Source organism: Acinonyx jubatus, chromosome F2 (assembly GCF_027475565.1).
Source record: "Acinonyx jubatus isolate Ajub_Pintada_27869175 chromosome F2, VMU_Ajub_asm_v1.0, whole genome shotgun sequence".
Lineage (NCBI taxonomy): Eukaryota > Metazoa > Chordata > Mammalia > Carnivora > Felidae > Acinonyx > Acinonyx jubatus.
In genome coordinates, this window is record NC_069394.1 from 34161652 (window position 1) to 34186613 (window position 24962).

The 24962-nt window shown below is 47.1% G+C and overlaps 1 protein-coding gene across 3 annotated transcripts in view; it reads right to left on the reverse strand.

Annotated features, from left to right (window-relative positions):
• Positions 1–24962, reverse strand: part of BAALC (BAALC binder of MAP3K1 and KLF4) — an 88687-nt gene that overhangs the window by 3507 nt on the left and 60218 nt on the right. Inside the window, exons 2-3 of one of the 3 annotated variants that reach the window (XM_027064097.2) lie at positions 14893–15059; positions 20–1612 (exon numbers count right to left, since the gene is read on the reverse strand). In XM_027064097.2, coding sequence (XP_026919898.1) covers positions 1502–1612; positions 14893–15059 — 278 coding nt within the window. In that variant the 3' untranslated portion in view covers positions 20–1501. Of the gene's footprint in view, positions 1–19; positions 1613–5357; positions 6284–14892; positions 15060–24962 lie in introns of those variants that run through there. The other 2 variants (XM_027064099.2, XM_053208186.1) reach the window with 2 other exon arrangements.

Consider the following 24962-nt stretch of genomic DNA (forward strand, 5'->3'; position numbering starts at 1 on the left):
CACACCATCAGGCTGCCCATTTCTGCTAAACATGGAGTTTATTGGTATCATTTGGTACAACTTTAGTCCTACCTTTCCCAGTCCAGGCATGTTAACAATCGTTTAAAATTATGCTACATTACTTTGGAGGAAGATGCTTCCACCTTAACACGTGTAAAGGAATGTTAGATAATTTTAATCTATCAAAATATTTTTTTTTACTGCCTCTGATTTCTAACACAGTGCACGTCGGTCAATGTGATGGCACATCAACTCGGCACTGCCTTTCTAAAGCGATTCCTTTGGGCGCCTGGGTGGCTCAGTCGGTTAAGCGTCCGACTTCAACTCAGGTCATGATCTCGCGGTCCGTGGGTTCGAGCCCCGCGTCGGGCTCTGGGCTGATGGCTCAGAGCCTGGAGCCTGCTTCCGGTTCTGTCTCCCTCTCTCTCTGCCCCTCCCCCGTTCATGCTCTCTGTCTCAAAAATAAATAAACGTTAAAAAAAAATAAAAAAAAAAATAAAGCGATTCCTTCACAGACAGCACACGACATAGCCGTAGTAGGCCTGGTGCTGTGTACGAGAGGCTATGTGCTGCCAGTATGTTCTGGATTATCTGCCTCTTGCGAGCAGTGTCTACGCTTTGGTTAACAACTGCAAATGACCCAACTGACCCAACTGGAGAGAACAGACACTCAAAGAGCACAAGCGAAGAGAACTGGGACGCTCTGAAATGCAATGTCTGGCTGAGCCCTGAGGGCCGTCCCGGTCGGATGTGTTGACCACGGTGACCACGATATTGCGGTACGTGGGCAGACACGGACACCTGTATGGGGGGGGGGGGGGGACACTGAAGGCAGATGAGAGACAGGTGTGACTGCATCACAGAGACCTCCCCAAACATGCTGTGAGCGCGGGCGGGGTTAGTTTGTGTGACACCGGATCTCTGAATCTGTCCCGGACTGAGCTCAGGAGACGGGTGTCACAGGGGTTTTCCCTGTTTCTCGGTCTCTCCTACATCTGGGTTTACAGGTGGGCGGAAGACGACTGTTAAGTGAACACGGTAAGCTTTCCGACGGTGGGCTTCCTTCCGAAAGACAGAACGAAGGAACAGGCCGACCCGCAAGAGCGCACACCGCCACGGCCGGCGGGGCTGAGAGCCCACGTGTGCGTCGTTGTCCCAGGAAACGCACTCCGTCCACTTTTCTCCGTGTCACAAACCCGCCCGTGGCTCTCGCTCACCACGGCCACGTCAGACCGCATCGCAGGGGCTGCAGACAGGCACGGTCACTGCAGCGTATCACCATATGCAAGCACTGTGTCAGTACAGCTCTGTGGTGAGGAGGGCGCCGAGAACGTCCCTGCAGCCCAGGCAGCCGCTCGCTGCCTGGCAAGACGGTCCCTCAGGGCACTCAGCAGCGCTCACGTTCAGCAGGGGCCACCCGCTTCTTCAAGGCTCCTTGATGGGCTCCAGTAGGTGGAGGGCACCAGAGTTGTCCACCGGCGCTGCCATCCGAACGCTCCTGCTAGTTAACACAGTTCTTCGAGATTCTTCGACTTCTGTCCGCCTGTCGGATACTGTCTGTAACATTAATGGTGACTTCTTTTGCAGACATTCGCTTAGCGTCTCTTTTAGCCTGTTAGAAAGGTTAACATCATGAACTGAGTTAGTAGAACACATCCCGGTTTGCATTAATCTCCTGAGATTGCTACACACACGCGCGCACACACAGGCAAGAAGAACGACCCACAGGAACACATGTACATGTCCTCCTTTTCAAAGCTTTCTCTGTTGAAACTCTCATGTTGACCTAGCACAGAGCCTGGCATCAGGCATGCTCAGTAAAACACTGTTGAATGAATGCATTAATTAGTGAAGGTCCATCAAGGGGTAGTGTGAAAGGTTTCATAGCCGGCTTTAGTAAAGCAGTTAAGGAGTTGAGCTATGGAGCCAGACGGGCTTGTAGTTAAAGACTGACTAGATAATTTCACTATGTGCGAGTTTTTTCTTTTTTTAAATATTTCTTTTTCATCATAGAATCTTTCTTTTCTCTCTCTCTCTTTTTTTTTAAGTTTATTTATTTACGTTTGAGAGAGATAGCACAAGTGGGGAAGGGGCAGAGAGAGAGGGAGGGAGAGAGAATCCCAAGCAGGTTCCGCACTGTCGGCATAGAGCCTGATGTGGGGCTCAAACCCACAGAGCCGTGAGATCATGACCTGAGCCGAAACCAAGAGTCAGATGCTTAACCAACTGAGCCACCCAGGCGCCCCTGAGCAAGTTTTGTCTAACCTAACCCTCAGTTTTCTCACCTGTAAAATGGGGGATAACAACAGGACCTACCTCACAAGATTATTGTAAGGATTAAATAAGGTCATGAATTAAGGTTCTCAATATAATGCCTATTGCTAAATAAAACTGACACACACACACAAAAGATTCAGTAAGTATAAGTAAAAAGGAAGATAAATTATTTGCTTCTAAGTGAAGATAAAATGATCAAAGTCCAGAATTCATATTACATACTAAAACATTGGGGCGCCTGGGTGGCGCAGTCGGTTAAGCGTCCGACTTCAGCCAGGTCACGATCTCGAGGTCCGTGAGTTCGAGCCCCGCGTCAGGCTCTGGGCTGATGGCTCGGAGCCTGGAGCCTGTTTCCGATTCTGTGTCTCCCTCTCTCTCTGCCCCTCCCCCGTTCATGCTCTGTCTCTCTCTGTCCCAAAAATAAATAAACGATGAAAAAAAAAATAAATACTAAAACATTGACTAAACTGTAGGCTCTTGTACCCTATGTGCCCCACCTCAAGAGTAAACTTTAACTTAGGGGGGAGTCATTTTGTGTCCATTCCGCTCAACTGTATGCTTGCAGCAAGCGCGAGAGGGGTCCTGTTGAGTCGTCTCCGTAGTAGACAGAGATATGTGCTGCCCAATCCCAGTCCAGGGAGCCCTGCTGCCTAGCAGCTGGGAGTGCAGTCAGTGAATCACTTCCAGCCGTCCCCTTGGGGTGTCTCAGCTGCAGAAAGCCCCCTCACCCCGGGTCATGCCTTTGCCAGGGTGGCCCAATGCAGGGTATAAAGGCCTGGCCATTTTGGTACAAAGCAGGCCAGCTCTGAGCAGCCACTTAGCTCCAGAGCTCCCTGTGGGGCGGGCTCGGCTGCGGCTACTGCTAGGCCTGCCTCTGGCTCACCTTCTCCTCTGCCCACTCCTGCTTCCGGCCCTCCCCTCCGCAGGGGTTGACAGGGCACTTCCCAATGAGCATCCTGTATAATGACATCGCAGCATCTGCTTCCTGGAAAACACAGTCAGCCTCAGATCTGAGGAAGCATCTCCCAGGGCGTGAGAGTCTCCCCGCTGGGCGTGGATGCAGACAGATGCATGTTTTTAATACAATATGGCCCCCGAATACAAGCCAACTACTTCAGCTGTAGGGCGTCGAAAGAAATGGTGGACTAGTGCACCACTGGAGAAAAATAAATTGGCCTGGTTAATTTACTAACAAATGATAGGTGGTTTGTACCACGTCACATACATCCTGTGTGGCAGCTGCTGGAGATGCCCCCTCCAGATTCTCTTTACGTGCCTGGTGCATCCATACCCCCAGATGCTGTGAGTTTTGTCTAACTGCCCACAGCAGCACCCAGTTTTTAAGAATTGTCTGATCAGATGACATCTCATCTGATCAGAGCCACCTTGCTCAGAAATGCCACAGAGGTCACACACTAATTCCTGGAGACAGCCCAAAGCCCATGTCTGATGGTTGGGGATATAAAAGGCTGGCCATGTTGCCTCACGGGGATATAAATCTATGATGTCTTCATGCTCCAGAGTCCCCTGTGGGACCAGGCTCCCTGAGGGAGTCAGCAGAGCTCACATATTTGCTGAACTGGGTCCTCTGCCCCATCCTGCTTCCCTTATTACCATATGGGCTTCACCTGACAGTACTCTTCTTTTTTTCTTGATGTTTATTTATTTTGAGAGAGGTGGGGGGGGGGGGGCGTAGACAGAGAGGGAGAGAGAATCCCAAGTAGGCTCTGTGCTGTCAGTGTAGAGCCTGACATGGGCTCAATCTCGTGAAACGTGAGATCATGACCTGAGCTGAAATCAAGAATTGGGACGCTTAACCAACCGAGCCACTCAGGCACCCTGAGAGTACTCTTTCAATCAATTGCTTGCACAAGAATCCTCATCGTAGGTTCTGCTTCTAGGGAACTTGACCTAAGAATACTTTATGGGTGATTTGAGAGGTATTTAAGGGATAATATTGACCATATGCAATTTGAGTCTTACCCATTGATTTCACGAGCTAGGATTTTACTGTTTTCCTCTTCATGTTCCCAGTGCCTATTACCATCTGAGACAGAACAGGTTCTCAATTTAGGTTTGGCTGAATTAGTGGGTGAATGAATGAATGAACACACTGCATTTGTCAATATCCCCTTGCTTTAACGACCTGAAGTCAATGCTGTTTAAGGATTCAGTCTTACAACTCAGCTCTTCCAAAGCCTGAACTGGCACCAGGGCTAGCACTGACTTTGATGGGTTTATTTCTCGCTAAAAGCAGAGAACCCATAAAGTCCCACCCCCAATTTGGTTTCTCCTAAAGAAAAGTGTGGCAATCCTGAGGCTGATTCCATCTGATTTCCATTTGGGGTGCAATTGCACACAAGCTTTGAGGACTGGGGCATGGAATAGAGACACAGAGGCTGTATTTGAAAGGAGCCAAGGTGACGGCAGTATTCCTCTCAAACTGGTGGGCAGTCAGAGAGCTTTCTAGAACGGAAATGTAAACTTTCCAAATGGTACAACTACTTTCCTCTAGATTTACTGGCAAGATTTCACAAAAGGTTATTAAAGATTATACCCAGAAAATGCTCTGCTCTGTATTTCAGTCTGCTTCTCTAAGCTTAAAAATATAAGCAAAAATTTAATAGCTGGATGATTCTTAATTTCCTAGCCTGGTTAAGTAGAGAGTCCAAGGCTACAAAATAGTCATTCCCAGAACAGCCACAGACTATGTATGACTTTTTTAATTTTTTTAATGTTTATTTACTATTGAGAAACAGAGACAGAGCATGAGCAGGGGAGGGGCAGAGAGAAGGGGAGACACAGAATCTGAAGCAGGCTCCAGCCTCTGAACTGTCAGCACAGAGCCCAATGCAGGGCTCGAACCCACAAACCACGAGATCATGACCTAAGCCGAAGTCAGATGCTTAACGGACTGAGCCACCCAGGTGCCCCTGTATGATTTTAATCTCAAGCACAGTGGGGCAATTTCTTTTTTTTCTTCTTCTTCCTCTTCCTCTTCTTCTTCTTCTTCTTCTTCTTCTTCTTCTTCTTCTTCTTCTTCTTCTTCTCCTTTAAATGTTTATTTATTTTTGAGAGAGAGCAGGGGAGGGGCAGAGAGAGAGAGAAAGGGACAGAGGATCCAAAGTGGGATCTGCAATAACGGGCTCTGTGCTGATAGCAGCAAGCCCCGACACAGGGCTCGAACCCACAAACTGTGAGATCATGTCCCGAGCCCAAGTTGGCTGCTCAACCGACTGAGCCATCCAGGTGCCCCTGCTTTTTGCAACTTCTTAAATCTGTATATCCAGAGAAGCCTGCCCTAGCGGTGGTGTTCAGAGCACAAGCTTTGGGGCCAGACAGACCTGGACTTAGGGCAAGGCTTTGTCACCAGTTAGTTTCACAAGACATGTTGCTTTAACCTCTGAGCCTCAGTTCCCTTACCTGAAAAATGGGGAGATAATGCCTGATACTCTGTGAGGCTTTTTGAGAGAATTAAGCATGTCACTTAGCATTAATAGGGTGACCAACTTCCCCTGGTTTGCCCCAAATTGACTGAAAGTCCTACATTCTGGGAGCCTGCTCAGGCCGCTGCAAACCAGAACAGTCACCCCAGTTATAGCTAACATTAATTCTATTTGCAAAACGGTGATGTCGAACATACTAAATTTAAATGGAAAGCCTTCTTATTCTACCTAAACTATGGCTCTTGCTACTCCTGTGTCCAAACAACAAGGACAATACCTCCACAAGGTTATACATTTGGATAAAAGGCACTGGAGTTCTTTACTCCAATGACGGATACAGGTTCGAAGCCACAAACAAGTCCCTTTAAAACAATTACGCTGTATTGGTAATTAAACATTAGAACAACAGTGCATTCTCTTGGAAGCGTTTTATAAAAGAGAAGCTTTCAAGTCTGAGGCATCAGCAGAAAGGCGTCCACCCCTTTTACAGCAGCACAGACATTCAGGAGGTCGGTCGTTGCTGTAATCTAGTTACAAATTGGAAATCTCAGATTTCAAGCCTGAAGGAGAGGGAGAAAGAAGATGAGAAAGAGGGCTACAATGCCAGATTATTTTCTCTAGAAGCCCTGAGAAGTTACTTTGCCCTTCTACAAGAGAAGAGCTATGTGGATACGTGGGACAATTGTCCCATTTTGGTCCTCAGAACCTCTTGACATTTTAGGGGCACTGGGTGGCTCAGTCGGTTAAGCATCAGACTTCGGCTCAGGTCATGACCTCGTGGTTCGTGGGTTGGAGCCCTGTGTCAGCCTCTGTGCTGACAGCCTGGAGCCTGGAGCCTGCTTCGGATTCTGTGTCTCCCTTTCTCTCTGTCCCTACCTACTCTCACTCTGCCTCTGTCTCTCTCAAAAATAAACAAACATTTAAAAAAGAAACTCTGACATTTTGTATTACAGATATTTTTCTCTCTGATGTGGTTCTCAGCCAGCCAAACCTTTTTATTTAACATCCCACTCCCTTTATTTAACTAAAGGAAAAGAAAACATGTCCCAGTTGCAATTACTGACTTAAAAAAAAAATCTGGTTCCCAACTCAGTGATGAGAGAAACCTATTTGGCACCTTTTTCTTTTGTGGCTGTCTGCTAATGCAATCCTTCCTCCACTTCTAAAATTCTTGTCTTGTGAGTTTTATCACCACTGACTCTTGTTAATGGGCCACCTCTTGATTCTCACTCAGTTTTACAGCTTTTCTGTTCTTCCCTCTGCCTCATTTTAATATCTGCAGGTGTAGAACTCTGTGAATCATAGATTTTAGTCCTCTTGGTACTGCCTCTTTACTTAAAAGTAATTTATTGGCTGCCATTATCTCAAGGGTAACCAGATTGACTGTGATAACTTCCTGGCATCCTCAAACCCAGATGGACTGTTTCTCTAGGGGTTTAGAAGACAATGACATTCCCCGTGAAAGCGGGGGCTGCGTGGTTGTTCCGGGAGGCCTGGACTCAGGGGTGTGGCTGAGTCTGCTCAGCCCTTTCTTCTCACTTTCCCCCCAAATGGGAATACAGGTGTTCTCAACTTTCCTTTGACTCCACAAATATATCCATACCCCACAGGATACTGCACAAACCTTTCCTCATTTCCTCACACACAATGAAGAAAAAAGCAAGGCTTGCCAAGATTATGATTTTTCAGACACCAATTTTTCAGTATAACTGTATTTTTTATTTATAAAAGCCATCCATAATTATGGTAAAAGAAATTCAAAGAGTAGAGAAGGGTACAATGAAAAGTAACATCGCTCCCACCCTCCGGTCATGTTTGTGCTTTCACCAGGGGTAACCACAGCTAAGGATTTCTTGTGGAAACTTTCAGGGCTTTTCGAAGCATATACGAGCTGAGGGCCTTCCTATTCTCTCTCCCAGGGTTCTTTACTTCCCTCCTGGCCTTTAACCGCGGCTTGGATTACATATTTGCTTGTTTACTTATGTGTTTTCTATATCTTCATCAGATTATAAACTTCAAGAAGGTAGGGACCCAATCTGTTGTGTTCACCGTGGTATCCCCAGAATAAAATTTAGTGCCTGTCACATAATAGACACCCAACAAATAACTTGATGAACACACGTATGAAAAGAAATCTTCTGAAAGAAAGAGAAAAAATGTCCTGGGAACAGCACTTGTTTGTACTGCCCTGCCCTAGAACTTTCCTACAGTGTTTGCATTATGCTTACAATTGATTACTTCTTGCACCATCCCTGAGAGACAGCCAGAAATGGTACTGTGCTTCCTTTCCTGATGAGGCAGCAGAAGTCACTTAAGCCAACGTGATCTGCCCAAGGCCAATGTCAATATAGGGGGTGGGTTGAACTGAAGATGATAGTCCTGGGTCCCGCATCCAGCCTCCTACAACTCTGCTAAAAATTACTCTGGATTCTCCACCATTTTGTTTTTGGTAATGGGAATGAAGAACATGGGATTTGGAGGCAGACAGACCTGGGTTTGAAGTCCAACACAGACAAATCACTCTTCCCCGTGCCATGCTGGCCAAGTACCTAACCTTTCTGAGCCTGTTTTCCCTAGAGGGAAATGCTGCCGCTTCCCCCTGGGTGAGGGGTAAGATGATGCCATATGCGGTGTGTGTGGACCATTGCAGACACTCTGAAAATATCAGCTCCCTCTTCTCCTTCCCAAAAGATACAAGACCAAGGCTTGTCAGCTACAACTCAAGACATTTTTCTTCTTTTCAGTGAAGCTCCATTAATGGGAGACAGACAATAACATCTAGCTGTTCCCAAATTCTGGGATTTTATTTGCTGCTTCATGGCATTAATTTGAGGTCATCAGTACACTTTTTTTTTTAACAGTTTATTTATTTATTTATTTTTTGAGAGAGAGAGCATGCATGCAAGCAGGGGAGGGGCAGAGAGAGTGAGAGAGAGGATCCCAAGCAGGCTCCACACTGTCAGCACAGAGCCCAACGTGGGGCTCAAACTCACAAACTGTGAGATCATGACCTGAGCTGAAATCGAAAGTCAGACACTTAACCACCTGAGCCACCCAGGCGCCCCCATCAGGAAACATTTGGTCTCAGCAACTCCACCGAGGGCCAGGACGCTAGCCTCCAAAGGCAGGGGTCAGATCACCGGTCAGGCAAAACTCTTCAGAACTCTCCAGACCTGCAGCAAATCCTGTGTAGACCACAGCCCCACACAAGGTACTCACTTAGGCTACTCATCGTAGGGGATTGTATCTAACAGGTAGCGAGTGCCAAAAGGGGTGTTGCTCTTCAACTTGATCCTCAGGTAGATCAAACACTAGGAAAGCAGCAGAACCTGCTTGAGAAAAAGCACAGGATCCCACAGAACAGCCATCAATCACAGGACGGTGGCGCCGGAGAGTGGCTGGGTGGGAGTGGGGCTGTGGGAAACCTTTCTGATTCTCGTGAAGTACTAGGCCAGTCTCATTCCATCAACAGGTACTCAGGAAGCACATACTAGGTGCACAACCCTGAAGTAGGCTCAGGGGGGCAAAGAATAAGGCGGTCTCTGCCCTGAGAGTCTTCTAATCGAATTGGTTCTTCTGCAGACCCTTAGGTGAACAGTTAGTCTTGTAATTCTTCATCTATGTAAGGTAGTAGCCAGTATATGGATGCATATATAGAGGTAGTGGAAGTCACTACACACACACACACACACACACACACACACACACACACGGACACAGACACACACAAGCGGGGGCATGCACACCTACACATACACACACACACCCTCAATATCCCTATACTGGTAAATTATCTCCGTTACCCAGGCTTCAACTAGAATGTGCATCAAAGTGCCCCTCTCACAGCTCTCCCTCCCTGGTTTCCCTCAATGTTTCTCTTGTCCCCTCCTTCCTCTTGATGACACGTTTTTGTTTTCCTAAGAGAAACTCCTGTTTGCTTTCCAAACTCTTCTCCTGTATTTCATATTGCCGCCATGCAGGAGGAATTCTGGGCTTGTCCCACCCTCCTTTCTGGGTCAGGCTTCCCTCTCTGGCCACAGCCATTTCTGCGAGGCTTCACCCATCGTCCCTGGACTGGACCGAGCCTTGCCAACAGTCAGTCACTGGGTGTAGGGGCGGGGGGAGCAGAAGGAGAGGGCTCGAGGAGGGAGCTCCTCAGCTGAGAATCAGTCCGGACGCCGGCGAAGTTCTTCAGCACAGTCTGGCCACTTTGCCAAGAACAATAAAGCAACTCAAAACGACGCAGCTTCTGAAGACTCGAAGGCTCATTGGGAGGCCAGCCACACACCCAAGCTTCATCTGCTCAGAGCTGTATCCACATACACATTTCTACCTTAGCTAAATACTTGAGGAGATAGTTGTGGGGGAGCAAAAGAAGAATCCTAAGCCTGAGGAAATGGCACATTCGAGAGCAAAGGTTTGGAGGCAGCCCAGAGTTCCCGAACAATTAATTAGCAGGAGAGAACAGCAGCTAAGAACTTCCTCTGATGTTCTTATTGAGCTCAGGGAAGGAGCTGGGGGAAGGAGACCCAGGCGATGGTTACTAAGATGCTGAGATGTCACAAAGGTCCCAAGGGACTGGAGGAAGTCAAGGTGCAATAGAGAAAGAGAAAGAGCTCTCTATGGAGACTGTTCTCATTTGCAAAAGACCGTTTTTGTCACATTCTTTTTTGCAAGTTAGCACCTGTTAACACCAGGCACAAGACAGGGACCGGAAGGAATGGAAATATGAAAGCTATGGCTTTGTTGGTGGACAGAAGTGGAGAGCGGCCCGGAACATGAGATGCCGTTGCTCACAGCCATTAGCACCACTAGCTGTCCCCATCACCCTTCGGAAAGCAATCTGAACCGTGGGGTGGCATCTGTGTTAAACAGAGGGGTTGCTATCCCCTCCTAGTGGCCTTCTATTTGCTTGAAATAAACAGCACTATTTCAAATCGATAAAGCCTTTGTTCGTTTATTCTGTATTGTCTGACTCCCCAGCCTCAGCCCATTAGAACTGGCAACTGCTTCAGAGCAAAGGGCACCTGTGCCCTTTCCACTCCCGGACCCTTGGCATCAGAACACCACCTGGCACACAGATGGCACTCAGTGGAAGAACACTACATGAATGAATCGAAAGAATGCTTTTAGGAACTGAGGAGGACATTTTCCAGGCCTAGCAAGGATTGCTTTTAACACTCAAACTTGTTTTGTAAATCTGAATGGGGATACTGCGGTAAGCAGGTGCATAGAGATGCACGCTTCATGAACAGGTTCCTCTGGAGAAAGAAAGCTTTTAAAAAGTGCCAAAAAACCATTAGCCAGGTGGCCTGATGATATACAGGGGAATGCTGTGAAATGATAACAGGTCATCCCTGTGGCAGCCGGGAGCGTAGAGGAAGAGGGAAGAGGCGAGTGGATACTGCCTGAGCAAGATACTGAAAATGCAGGAAGTTCAGCCCAGAGTAAGACCAGCTAGAAGAGGTAGTATGTCGAAGGCCGTGGAGGGTTTAGGAAGAAACGATGATCATTGGGCAGATTCACAGCTGAGAGCTGTGTTGGTATGAGATAGCTCTGCGGACAGAAACTTCAACCAGAGGTAAACTTGTAAACTCACATTGCAGATAGAAAACCTTTGCCCCGGCTTTTGAGGAACTCAAGATGTCCGGTGGCTGGTGAGGCATCGGGACACAGAGACCACTGATGCACTTCAGCAACTGTCTGAACACTCAGAGAACTGAAGCTGTCTGCTCCCTGATCTCACTTGGGAAGTAGTTACAACATAGCCATTGCTCATTGAATTGTGACAACAATCCCCCGCGGATGGCTTAGCCATGGGTGCCACCTGTCCCCGGAGCTGTGCTGGTCAGGTATGTGTATAGGTCCTCACTCCCTCCACACCCAGGGTGGGCTCCACGGTGTGTGTGTGTGTGTGTGGTGTGGGAACTGTTTCCCTTGGCTATCTCAGAGTCTCCGTTCTCATCTGTAAACTAGAGACAGTGTCAAGATTTTAGAGTCATTGCGAGGATTAAGTGAAATAGTATAACAAAGTGCTTAGTATCCTATGCCTGCCTGCAAGGTTGCTATCACAGGCCTAAGGAAGACTAAGCACAACGTAACGGCTTTAAATTCTTAGGTTCCGTAACCGGAATTCACCGCTGCTGGTTAGCATGCAAAATGGTATGACCACTTTGGAAAACTATTTGTCAGTATCGATAAAAGTCGAATATATCCCCATCCTATGAGCCAGCAATTCTACTCCTAGGTATATACTGAAAAGAAAGGAATGTCCACCCAAAGGCATGCACGAGAATGTTAGTAGCTGTATTGTTCACAATAGGGCCAAACCGGAAACAACTCTGATGTCTTTCAAGCACAGTGGTTACATTCATAGAATGGAATAGACATAACAGTGAAAATGAGGAAATCTTTGCAACTCACAATACCATAGATGACACTCACTAGCATAGTGTTGAACAAAAGAAGCCAGACCCAAAAGAGCAGGGACCGTATGATTCCATTTATAAAAGTCTAAAAAATAAACAAAACTGGTCTATAATGCTAGATGTCAGAAGAGTGGTTAGGTTGCAGGGATGAAGAGTGATTGGCACATCCCAGTCACCATGGTGAGGAGTGCAAGGGAGATTTCTGGGGTAGCGATAATGTTCTATGTTTTCATATGGATGATGATACACGGGTGTGGCATCTTATAAAAGTTCATTGCGCTTATGACTGACTTGGGCGTTTTTCTGATGTATGTGACACGTGGTAGATAGCATTATTTTCCTTAATCCTTTGCTGTCTCTCCCCTAGGGACAGTGTATACTTCCTTGCCCTATTGATGTTGGGCTTGTCCATGTGACCTGTTTGGGCCAATAGGAGATTAGGTGGCGTGATATGAGCAGAGACAGGAAAAGTGTTCCAGAAGTCTGGTTTTGCCCTCTCGGTTTCCTCCCATAGTCATGAGAAGATATAGCTCAGAGAGCTGCTGCATTTGTGGCCTGATTCCCAAAATTATATATACATGGAACAGATTAAGCTATACCCGGAGGCTGGAGCCTGAAGTGAGGCCTAGCCATTCAAGTTGCATGCAAGAGGAAAAAAATTATCGTCTGAACCTCCTGGACACTGATATGCTGTGGTGTGCAGCATTACTGTGGCAATAGCTGACTGACACCTTATTCTTCAATAAAAAAGTCCTTTGCCATCTCTATGCTCCATCTTTATAATAGTCACCTGTTTTAATTTAAAGTCCCTGGCACCCACCTCCAGCACGTATATGAACTATTTATGTCCTAAGTCAAATGAGCTGTTTCCTTTTCTGTAAACTGGTGATGATGCTTACTTTACAGTGCTTTTGGGAGGATTTAATGCACCAGCAGACCTAAAAGCACTTTGCAAACTGTAGAGCACATTTTAAAGTGACGAATTCTGGGGCCAGGAACCAAGCGTGTGGATCACGCCACACACCAGGCAAAGCTGCTTCCCGCCTGCCGCGACCGTCTGGACTCAAAGGGCGAGGGCACATGCGTTGGGAGGAAGCTAGGGAACCAAAGTCAGGGCCAGCACCAGAGCAGTCACCGAGCCTCTGTGGGGCCTCCCCTTGGGCGAGGCACTGGTTATTAGGTCTCTGGCAGACCAGCTCACAGGACGCCTGGGTTGCTCAGTTGGTTAAGCATCTGACTCTGGATTTCAGCTCAGGTCATGATCTCACTGTTCGTGAGATCCAAGCCCCACATGGGACTCTGTGCTGACAGTGTGGAGCCTGCTTGGGATCCTGTCTCTCTCTCTCTCTCTCTGCCCCTCCCACACTTGAGTGTGCTCTCTTGCTCTCTCTCAAAATAAATAAACTTAAAAAAAATTGCTATTACAAGGCCAGCTCATGCACAGGCCAAGTAGGCAAAACAGGAACACAGGAAGGCCAACCTCAAGTCTACCTCCCCCACCCGTGTCTTTCTACGGTGTCTGAAGAGCCACCATTGGTGTTTCATTCCACCAGGTTGCAGTGCTGTGTGCCTAGCCATCCCCTGCTAAGCCTTGCTGCCTTCCTTATGGCACTTCTCAGTTTACAAAGAGCAGGCCCCGCTGTTCTCTCGTTTTGGAATTATTTCTGTTGTGTGGATAAGGAACCCGAGACTCTGAGAGATTAAGTGGTTCCTGCCAGGCCACTTAGTTAATGAGCATCAGAGCTGAATTTGCAACAGGTTTTCTAACCAAGGGTTAAAGAGGTAACTCACTCGTGTGAGCAAGAATTCTATCATCAGAGGACCGGCTGCAGCCTCAGAAAACAGGTGGCACCAGTCTGAGGGCTAGGACCAGTACGTTTTGACAGGGGAGGTGGAGGGGGGAGGTGGGATTGGGTTTGGAAAATCAGCATCCGGTGAGCAGTGGACTCTGAGGAGGGTGGGGCATGGGGAAGAGGAGGGGGTGAGGGAGGAAGGGAGTAAGAGGAGAAGCCCCCCCCCCCCACTCCCTCCACCCCACTCCCTCTACCCCGCTCCCCCACCCTGGAGGCTGCTGTGGGCCTTCTAAGGGCATTCTTTCCCCTGGGAGGAGCTAGTGCCAGCAGGGGGAGCACGTCCCAACAAGAGCTCTGGAGGCAAGGGAAGAATCCAAAGGATGCCAGCTGGCTCAGGGATGCCATAGTCAGACACTAATAGTCTGCGGGTAATGCCGCCACCACATTCTGCAGTGACAGACCCCCTTGGGGATGCTTCCACTGCCTGCCTGGTGAAAGGGTGTGCGGTAAAATGTCTGGCTCGCCTCCTACCACACCGGTTTTCTCTCTCCTTCCCTGTCTACCCTGAGCCCTGCCAACTGCCTGGCCTAAGACTGGTTACAGGAACCAGTACAGCCCCCAGTGTCAACACGGTGAGAGCTGTGGTGAAGAGGAGATCCCGAGCAAAGCTGTATTTAAACACACGTTTTTTTCTTGAGAGTGCAGCTAGCAAGGGCCCATTTCCCCTGATTCAAAAAAAACACAGCAACCCTCAAGGCAGGGAGTGGGGTGGAGTGGGTCCTGCTATTTTCGTTGCAACAATATTCACACAGGGGGTCATGGAGAATTTCCACTAGCAAGGCGAGCCGTCGCTGCTCCTTCCCTGGGTACCATCTCAGTGTGGCCCAGGCCTGAAGCAAGCTTCTCCCCTTTCTCCGGTCCCAAGTGGGTTCTGTGGCTGTCACCTACCTCCGTGGTCCGCAGGCCATTCTGTTTCTGGGTCAGAGGGCCTGAGGTGAGGCTCTGGGGATTCGGGCACTGGGTCCCACAGCTCATCCTCTTCTCTGGGTTGGATATTCCACCTGGGGCTGTCGATCGGGGCACACCGTTGGAGGACAGTCCATCTTCCAGCACACCTTGGGGAGAGAAGCAGAGGATGACCCGTGACAGGTGCTGTAAACAGGCCCCAAGAGCATGGGGGGAAGAAAGCCACAAAGAAGAAAATAAGTCCTCAGAATCCCACCATGCAGAGCTACCCTTTTCTGAAAGAATATGTGTGTGTGTTTTAGCAAAAACGAGACTTTAAAATAATTTTGTAACCTGAAACGTTTACTTAACAATCCATCAATCACATTCTTCCATGCAATTAAGTATTCCACCATAGTAGTTTTCACACACTTAGTCTGCCATCGTGTGGATGTGTTTTCATGTATGTATGTATGTATGCACTTATTTATTTATTTTAAGAAAGCTCTATGCCCAACATGGGGCTTGAACTCATGACCCCAAGATCAAGAGTCCGGACGATCAACCAACTGAGCCAGCCAGGTGCCCCTGTATCACCATTTATTCAATCCCCTCTAGTTTGGTTATTTGTTTTCACAATAAATGTTACTGTGGTTGAAATTCCTTGGGGTTAAAGCTTTATTCTTAATTATTTCCTTAGCATAAATCCTACAAGTGGAATTACTGGTTATACAGAGTTTTTTTTTTTTAACTTAATTCCATCTCAAGACATTGGACTGAGCATGTGTTCCTTCCGTGACAAATGCCAAGAAATGATAGAGCGAGGTTTAAATAAATAGCCTCACTGAAAAGCAAGAGGGCTACATCGAGGAATTCATGGATGGAGAGTGATTGAAAAGAGAAAAGGTGGTCCAGGAAGCACAAGGGAGAGATACCAGGTGGGAGACAAGAGGCCAGGAGAGGCTCTGTAACAGCCACAGAAAGGCCAGCGGCAACCAGCCAAGGCCAGTCAGCGATGACGGAGCAGGCCGTGAGGTGGGATATTGGGATATAATAAGAAATACATATGTGGTCTTTTTCCCCAGTTCCTGGCAATTGAGCTCCTAAAACCCTGGTAATCTCCTGCGTGCCAGGGGTGATAGGAGGATCTTTTGTCACAACATTGGGTCTTTGCCCCAGTTCATGACACAGAGCTCCTAGATCCCTTGGAATTCTGTGAGTGACAGGAGATAGGAGCACCATCTGTTCTAATGAAGCAACTCTTGGAGGTCCCCTTGACAGCTTCAGGATAGGGGCTGCTTGCCAGAAAGATCTAATCTTGACTAGGCGCTCGGAACTCCAAATTGAAACAGCCTACCAAACATTTGGCAAGACAAATACAAAGAAAAACCCAACCCAGACAGAGCTGAGTGAAACTTCAAACACCATTATTAATGAGAAAAGCTTCAGAAGAGGGGGGAAAAAATGAAAAAAACAAAACAAGAATGAGATTAACATTACGCTTTTTTTTTTTGGAAGTTTATTTATTTATTTTGGGAGGGGAGGGGCAGAGAAAGAGGGAGAGAAAGCCTGTTAGTGTGGGGCCTGGTGTGGGGCTCGAACCCACAAACAGCGAGATTACGACCCAAGTAGAAATCAAAAGTTGGATGCTTAACCAACTGAGCCACCCAGGCGCCCCAACATTAGACTTACTATCAACTACCAGTGGATGTAAGAAAATATAACCGGTGTCTTCAAGATTTCAAAGGATTTGCACATTTTAAAGTCTTTTGTGATGCATTGGCAGATTTACCTCTATGAATTTTTCTCTAATTACCCTACTGCCCTCTGCCAACAGTATATGAAATGGCAATATTACTCAAACCCTCACAAAACACTGAATATTTTCATTCTTTTTTTTTTCTCATCTTTGCCAACTTAAGAGGCAAAATAAAGTATCTCATTGCTTGGATCCACACTTCTTGATTTAGTAGAGATACCATATTTATTTGTGTGCCTATTGGCTAATTGTGTGTGTGTGTGTGTGTGTGTGTGTGTGTTTTAATTGTCAAGTCATTTGCCTATCTTTCTTTTGGGGTGTTAGCCTGGGTTCGCTTTTAATCACACTTAAGGAAAACAGAAAAAAAATCCTTTCCTAGATTGTTGAGAAATTATTTGCCAAGAAGCACACGTCAGAAGCACAGTTTATTTGGTACACAATGGGAGGGAGGGCTGGTTGACTAGGCAGAGCTGATGAGGCCACAGTCCCATCAAACCTGAGGAAGCAGTGATCCAAAGAACACATACATACATCCACAGGTCACCCACTTGCTCTACAAAAACCTAAGAGGCCCTCAGCTGTGGCCATGGGATAGAAATCAGAATTCGAAACATTGAAAGTCACAATAGAAAATGGTTGCTAGAGTTTCCTGACTGGCAGGCTGTAGAACGAGGGGGCCCTGTGGATGTGTTCCAGACGTGCAGAGAAATGGATTCTTGCCCCAAATCCTTGTGGCCCCTTCCTCCATCAGCTGGCAGCCTATTCCCCGTCTCTTTCCATACCCCCTTCCATCCCATACCAAAAGGGCCTCAGACGCATGCGTATGGACACCCCAGCACACGTATTCAATCTCCATCTCTACTGCTCTCTGTGAACAGCTGCCCCTTGGCCCAGGGGAGTGAATGAATCAGGAGAAGAGGCCCATGAAAACCTGGAAGCAGGCTTGGTGTGATTTGGGCTGGTAATCCCAGAGTCTCAGCACCCATAGAATAATCTAGAACAGAGCTTCTTCGTGTGATCCAGGGACCAAACTGTTGTTACTGGTCTGCTGTGCCTTAAGTATATAAACTGAATGCAAGCATTTAGAAATTTCTGTTGCTGGGAACATCTGACGGTGACTGAACTTCTCTGACTTAATGGCGGATGGACCAGTTCTAGGGCTGTCAGATTCACACGGTGAGTCCCAAGTGGTGTGAGCTATGTATTAGTCACGCACAGTGAGACCACACATTTGTTTGTATTGGACTGGGGGGGGCGGGGAGGAAGCAACGGATGCTGAAGAAGGGCTGCGGGCTTTGGCAGGTATGTTCCCTTGGCCCCTGGATAACTTACCCTGTTATCTAGGAAAGAGTGGGGCCAAGTGGGATGGGGCAGAAAAGGGAACACAAGACCAAGGCAGAGACCCCATCTACCTAAGTCTAGGGTGGAACTGCCTTCAGCTCTTGAGGCTCCTGAGTGGGACTCAAGGCTAGCCAGTACTACCTTGACTGTTTACGACAGTGGGATATACAAATGTTACCATTTTCGAGGGGCCTGGGTGGCTCAGTCAAGCATCCGACTTCGACTCAGGTCATGATCTCATGGTCTGTGGGCTCGAGCCCAGCATCGGGCTCTGTGCTGATAGCTCAGAGCCTGAAGCCTGCTTCGGATTCTGTGTCTCCCTCTTTCTGCCACACCCCTGCTCATGTTCTGTCTCTGTCTCTCTCTCTCTCTGTTTCTCTCTCTCAAAAATAAGTAAACTTAAAAAAATTTTTAAAAATGTTACCATTTTCTATGTTGTTCATGACCTGGTATCTGGGTTGAGGGTACATAAGAGCATCCATTGAATGCAGTATGGTGCTTCCAGCCTGTGTGGGGATGGCCACCCTCTTATCTAACACCTTCAGGACATGTTTCTGACCCCATATGCCTGGTCAGGCCCCTGTGGGACTTAGAGGCCCTGGAACATGGCTCCCTTCCTTCTCCCCCCGACAATGCAACCCAGTTGCTAACCCAGGAGGAGGAGGTTAAGGCAGAAAAAGGAGGCTGAGGGCACCAGGGGCCAAGAGCAGGTGGTGGAGAACACATCCCAGGGAGGCAGATAGGCGAGGCGACAGGAAGTGGACCCAAGCATGAGTCAGAGCTCCAAGCCCCTGGCAGGAGCTCCACTGTTCTATAGGATTTCACTTCCAAACCACAGAATAAAAGATAAAATTATTACAAATTTCCAGAATGCTGAAGAGCATTAAGTCCTAAGCACAGAATCCCTTCTGAGCTCGGCAGACCCTGAGGCCGGTCCTGCCAATACTTAAAGATCAAGGCAGAGCTGCTGTGGCTGAGATACAAACGGCCACTCCTTCCCTCTCAGCAGCTCCTCCACTCCCTGGGCATCTCAGCAGAGGCTCGAAAACCATTCATTTGGTCCAGTGTTTGCAGTTTTTATTGATGGCTGATCAAAAATTAGAACTCCGGTTTCTTAATCCCCAATCCAAGGACTTCCTCATTGATTAAATAGGAATAACAATTCCTACTTCATAGGCTGTTGTAAGGATGAAATAAGATAACATATACAAAGGTTCCCACATGTTTGGCACATACATTGTACTTATTATTATTCACGGTCCAACCCCAGCTGTCTTGTCTCCTCCTGGTGCCCCTCTCCGTTAGCCACATTAATTACATACGTGATTATGAGCCATACAATTGGCACCTGTTAAGTGCTAAAGGACTGGCCCACTGAGCCTGGTAACTAAGCAGAGAAGCTCTGGTGACAAGTAGAAAAACAGGGCGAGGCTTTAGGACTGCATTGCTAATAGTGAGCAGGGATCATCTGCCTGGTGTGGTCAAGATGTCACCACAGGAATATGGGGCCATTTACTGTTACTTTTGCCTGCAATAAACCAGGTGATTTTGCTGCACGAATTTACTTTAACGTGTATTTTCTAGTTCCAAAAATAACAGAATCAATGTTGGAAAATTTGTAAACTACGGAAAAGCACAAAGGAAGAATGATTTTTACCCCATCACCCAGAGCTATATCCCCTGTTAACAAGGTGATACATATCCTTCTGGCAGATGCTATTGGTGCCCACCCAGGTCCACCCACCTGGTCCCTGCATCCATCCCCTAGCTGTGGTGGATGTTGGTGGCTAATGGCTCATGGCTGTCCTCCTCTCCTAAGGCTTGTCCTTGACCGAAGGACCAAGCCCCCTTGACCAAGCCCCCTTACCAGGAGAGGCCTGGCCAGTTATATCAGGTAAATTCCACGGCCAATAATCAACTAAAAGTGTTCGTCAGTGTGTGTGTGGGTACAACAGTCCAGCCCCCTTGCCTCTGAGCTGGACAATTTCTGTCCCTTTGCTCCAAAGCAACCCATTGGATCAGCTCGACTAATCCTGAAACCACATCTCTGCCCAGCTCCTTCCCCTGGCCCATCCTTCTTCTCTTGTTCTCTCCCTCACACGGTTCTCCTTCGAGCAGTGTCTCCAGGAGTCACTTGCATAAAATTTCCATCTCAGGCTCTGCTTCTAGAGAACCTAGGACAGTGGACATGCCCTGCATGCTGGATACATTCCTTCTGCCCTTCCACCCTCACTCTCCCCTCCTCCCCTCCCTGTTCCATGTCCCAGGACATGATCCTGAATGAACCACATCAACAGGCTCCCTTGTCCACTGGCTTCTAGTGGGGTTTGCCAATGGGCACCGCTAGCTACTGAGTGGAGGGGGTCTGCAGCAACACACTGAGGTCGGGTGTTTGTTCCCCTAGATCCCCTACGTAGGGTAGCCATGGGTGCACTGTGTCCTTTATTACACTCCTCCACCAGGAAAAGGCACAGAACCAAAAAAAGCCAGAGAGACTGTGCCAGCAGGAGGTTCTTGATGACTTCAGGGAAGGCTAAGAGTGGTGGGAACAGAGGACAGATGGCAAGTTGTTGAGTAGGAAGTTACAGATGCTGCCTCAGTCGGGGTTCTCAGCTACAAGCAACAGAAATGGACTCCAGTGAATTAAAGTAGGAAAGTGATTCATGTAAATGATCTGAGAGGCTCTCAGACTTTCCGGGAGGGTTGGAGGTTGAGGCCCAGAGGCTATCTATCCAGGCACAATGTCCCACATCTCTCCATGGAGCTTGTCCTACCAAGCCCTATACCCTGGAAACTGGCCTCAGCATTGCTGCCAAACTTATACTAAAAAAAATTACTGTTGTTTTTCTGAAATTCAAGTTTATTTGGGTGTCCTGAATTTTATCTGGCAACCCTACTGGGTGCCAAGTGTCCCAAGCAGGGGGACATTGTTGTGAAAGCTGCTACTGTAGTAGAGCCTGAGCTGCCCTACTCCATGCCAGCCCTCTCAAGCCTGAAAGATGGGAGAGTGACTCTTATTTTACGGCAAAGGAAACTGAAGCTTAACACAGGTTCTGTATATTTCCAAAGCTTGTGACGTGAGCAAGTATTCACATATCCTTCAAAGAAAACCCCCCAAGTAAGCAGTTCTCAAATTTTAGTGGGCACGAGACCCACCCGAGGCGTCTGTTAAAATGCAGATCCCTACGTCTAACCTCCAGAAGTTCTGATTCAGTAGGGACCCAGGCATATGCATTTTAACAAGTTCCCTCCACTCTGCCCATTGCCAGTGATGCTGAGACCTGGAGTTCTAAGACTGCACTTTTAGCCTCCTGACGTGGAGATTGATGCTCATGCCAGTCTTGAGGGTTACAAGCAAAATGCCCATCTATCTATATTTCCCCTGTGAGCTCTACAGTAGTAAATTGAGGGACATCTGTGTGCCCCTAGGGTATGTCTTTTTTTTTTACATCCTTCACAAAATTTTCATTCCATCCAGAAGACAAGCCAAATCACCAATTTTGCCAAAAGATGGGAAACAGCTGTGTCCAAAGCTTGCTGACAAATTCCAACCAAGGACTTCCTGCCAGTTTCATGCTATTTGAGAAGTGAATCTGGGAGGGAGGTGGCACATAGAAATTAAAATGATAGCTGGAAGCCATGCGGAGAACAGGACAAGGGGCAACTCCTCTTTAACCCAAGCACCTGGCTTTCTTTGGTGAAGGTGATCACAGGGTCCAAAGTCATTGGAATCACCTGCGAGTCATCTCCTCGATGACTAAAAACCAAAGCAAGACACTCCTAGTCTATTTGGGAAGAATCTCCTAAAGTCACATCAGATGAAATTCTGGCTCGTCAAACACCGCCTGGGCTCAGGCTGTGAACGCATGGCTGATGATAATTTTGTCTGAACTGAGGTATGTATTAAATAAACTGCAACTATCCAGCCACTCAGAATTTGTCTCCTTATTCTTTGAAATGAACCAAAATGGAGAGGTGTTTGTCATTTCTTCAATCTGATGAGTAATTTTTGGGTACACGCTGCGTGTAAGACATTGACATGTGGCTTTTTGTAAGGCTAATACAAGGAAATCCTTTAAAATGATGAGCGACTGTTACATTTATTGTCAACTGATTTTGAACAAGGCTGTCAAGACTATTTAATGGGGAAACAGTTTTATCAACTAGTGTGTGGTGACATCTGGATATCTACATTTGAAAGAATGAAATTGGACACCTACTTCATACCATGTACAAAAGTTATCCCAAAATGAATAAAAAATCTAAATGTAATTGCTAAAACTATAAAACTCTTAAAAGAAAACATAGGCATAAATCTTCATGACTTTGGATTAAGCAATGGTCTCTTAAAAATGATCCCAGAAGCACAGGCAACAATAACAAAAAAAAAAAAAAAAAGATAAATTGGACGTCATAAAATTTAAAACATCTGTGCTTCAAAGCACATCATAAAGAAAGTGAAAAGACAGTTCACAAAACTGGAGGAAAGTTTTGCGAATTTATATCTGATAAGGGACAAATAACCAAATAAAAACACATGTAAAGGATGTGAATAGATATTTCTCCAAAAAAGATATGCAAATGGCCAATAAGCACATGAAAAGATGTTCAACATCACTAGCTATCAGGGAAATACAAATCAAAACCATGAGCTACCTCCTCATACCCACTGGAATGGCTATCACAGAAAAAGGCAGATAAAAAGAAGAAAAGAAAAAGAAAAAGGCAGATAATAACAAGTGTTGGCGAAGATGTGGAGAATTTGGAACCTTTAAACACTGCTGGTAAAAGAGTGCAGCCACTTTAGAAATCAGTCTGGTAGCTCCTCCAAAGGCCAGACATATGATCCAGAAATTCCACTCCTAGGTATATACCCAAGAGAAATGAGAACCCACATTTACACAAAGACTTGTAGAAGAGTATTCAAAACAGCATTATTCATAGTAGCCCCAAGGTAGAAACACCCCAAATATCCAACAACGACAGATGGAAGAATAAAATATGGTATAGACACACAATGGAATATTATTTGTCAATAAACAAAAGGAAATACTAGTAAATGCTACAACACTGATAAACCTTGAAAACATTACGCTAAGTGAAAGAAGCCAGTCATAGGTCACACAGTGTCCTACTCCATTTATATGAATGTCCACAAATAGGTAAATCTCTAGGGAAAAATAGATGAGTGCTTGCCTGGGGCTGGGGTTGTTGGGGGGAAATGAGGAGTGACTATTAACAGAGAAAGGGTTTCTTTTTCAGGTGATGAAAATGTTCTAAAATTGTGCACAACTCTGAGAATAGACTCAAAACCATTTAACTGTACGTTTTAAATAGGTCAGTTGTATAATATGTGCATTTTAGCTCGATAAAGCTGTAACTTGAGAAACTGTGAGCAGCACATTTGGGGACGTTATATTGACTAAAGAAAATAAAGAAGCACATTTGGATATGAGCAGCAGTGGCCAGGGAGAGCCTGACGGTAAACTTGCAGTCTACAGGGATAATGGCAGTACTAGCCTAACAGTTGCCAAAGGCCACGGGTCCTGACTAGGAGGGTGTCGGACGGCTCCTGTTCCCTGAGATGGGCTGCCAGCCTGTCACATCTGCCCTTGGCCATGGGGATTGATGGTGGAAGCGGCTTTCCCCAGTCCCAGCAGCATGCAAGAAGGACGCCTGCTGAGAGCATCAGCTGGAACTGAAAGGATCCTGAGAAGAAGCAAGGGGAGCCCGTCTGTCCTTGGTGAATTCAGGCCTGAATTCTCTCCCCAAAGAGACGCCCAAGGACAACAAACAAGCTAATGCACTAGGAGGCAGCCAAAAGGAAAGCTCAAAATCTCACTTTCCTTCTCTGCTGGTACTGTCAGAATCTGTCAGTCTAACCTTCCCTTCTCTCCCTTTGATCCCCTCCTCCATCCGCTTCTTCCTCATCATAGATCACTTGTTTGTTCCTTTATCCTGTGACTTTGAATAAGCCAGTCATTTGAAAAACATTTGTTCCATGCCTACTAAGTGCCAGGCACTCTGCCGGAGGCCGGGGTTACACCGGAGGTTAACAGCGTAGTAGGACTGCCGTCTCTCAGCTCCATCTTCCCTCCACCCACCTTCCCTCTCTTCCTGCCTCTGTCAGTCTGTACCAAGTCCTCCAGTTCCTCGCCAGAGAGGATAACGGGAGATGGATGGTAAAGGCTGAATCTCCACTGGAAGGGGGAGAAGGGAGGACGAGAATCTGAACTGGTGTTGACAAAATTATCCGTGGCAGATGGAGGGCAAGACAAGCAAACATTTAGAAGACGATGCATCATATCCATCCACGTGTCTAACTTCCTCTTCCTCTCCCATGCGGCCCAGTCCGGATGCCACCTTCTTAGTCAGGCTGAAACTGCCTGTCCAGGGAACTGTTTACCTGAGCAACCCCAGCCAACCTGAAAAGTGGTGCCCTTGCCACGGAACACTCTCCTAGGGTGACCAACTGATGGCGGGAAAGAAAGTCCTAGGAGTAGGGTGGAGTCCCAGGAGGCCCCTCCGGTGTCTGGTGCAACCCTTGGCCAAGGCCCTGCCCATCATGGCCCCGTTTCTGTTTGAATGGGGAGGCTTACTTTGATCTTTTATTTCTACCCCACTTCCTTATGTGTGCAGGCAAAGCACCTTGCTTGTGGCCTGGCTGCTTTCCACAGCCAGCAGATCTAATCAGTCAGACACTTGAAAACACCCCAGGGTTGCACCCTCACATCGCTCCCAAGGTGCCTGGCCCCACGCTAGAATTCATGGCCTGCCCTTTAGACCCTTTTACGTAGTGAAATGTTTCATTAGAGAAACAGTCTTCCAGTGAAATTTTCCTCCCTGTTTTCTTTTACTCCTTGGTTCATTCACCTTTGGGATGGTTAGCCCTTTAAGGAAGTGTCAGCTTACTTCCTGGTTGTTGTTTTTTTTTTTTAACTGCTTAACACTTTCTGGTTTAGTACAACCAGCT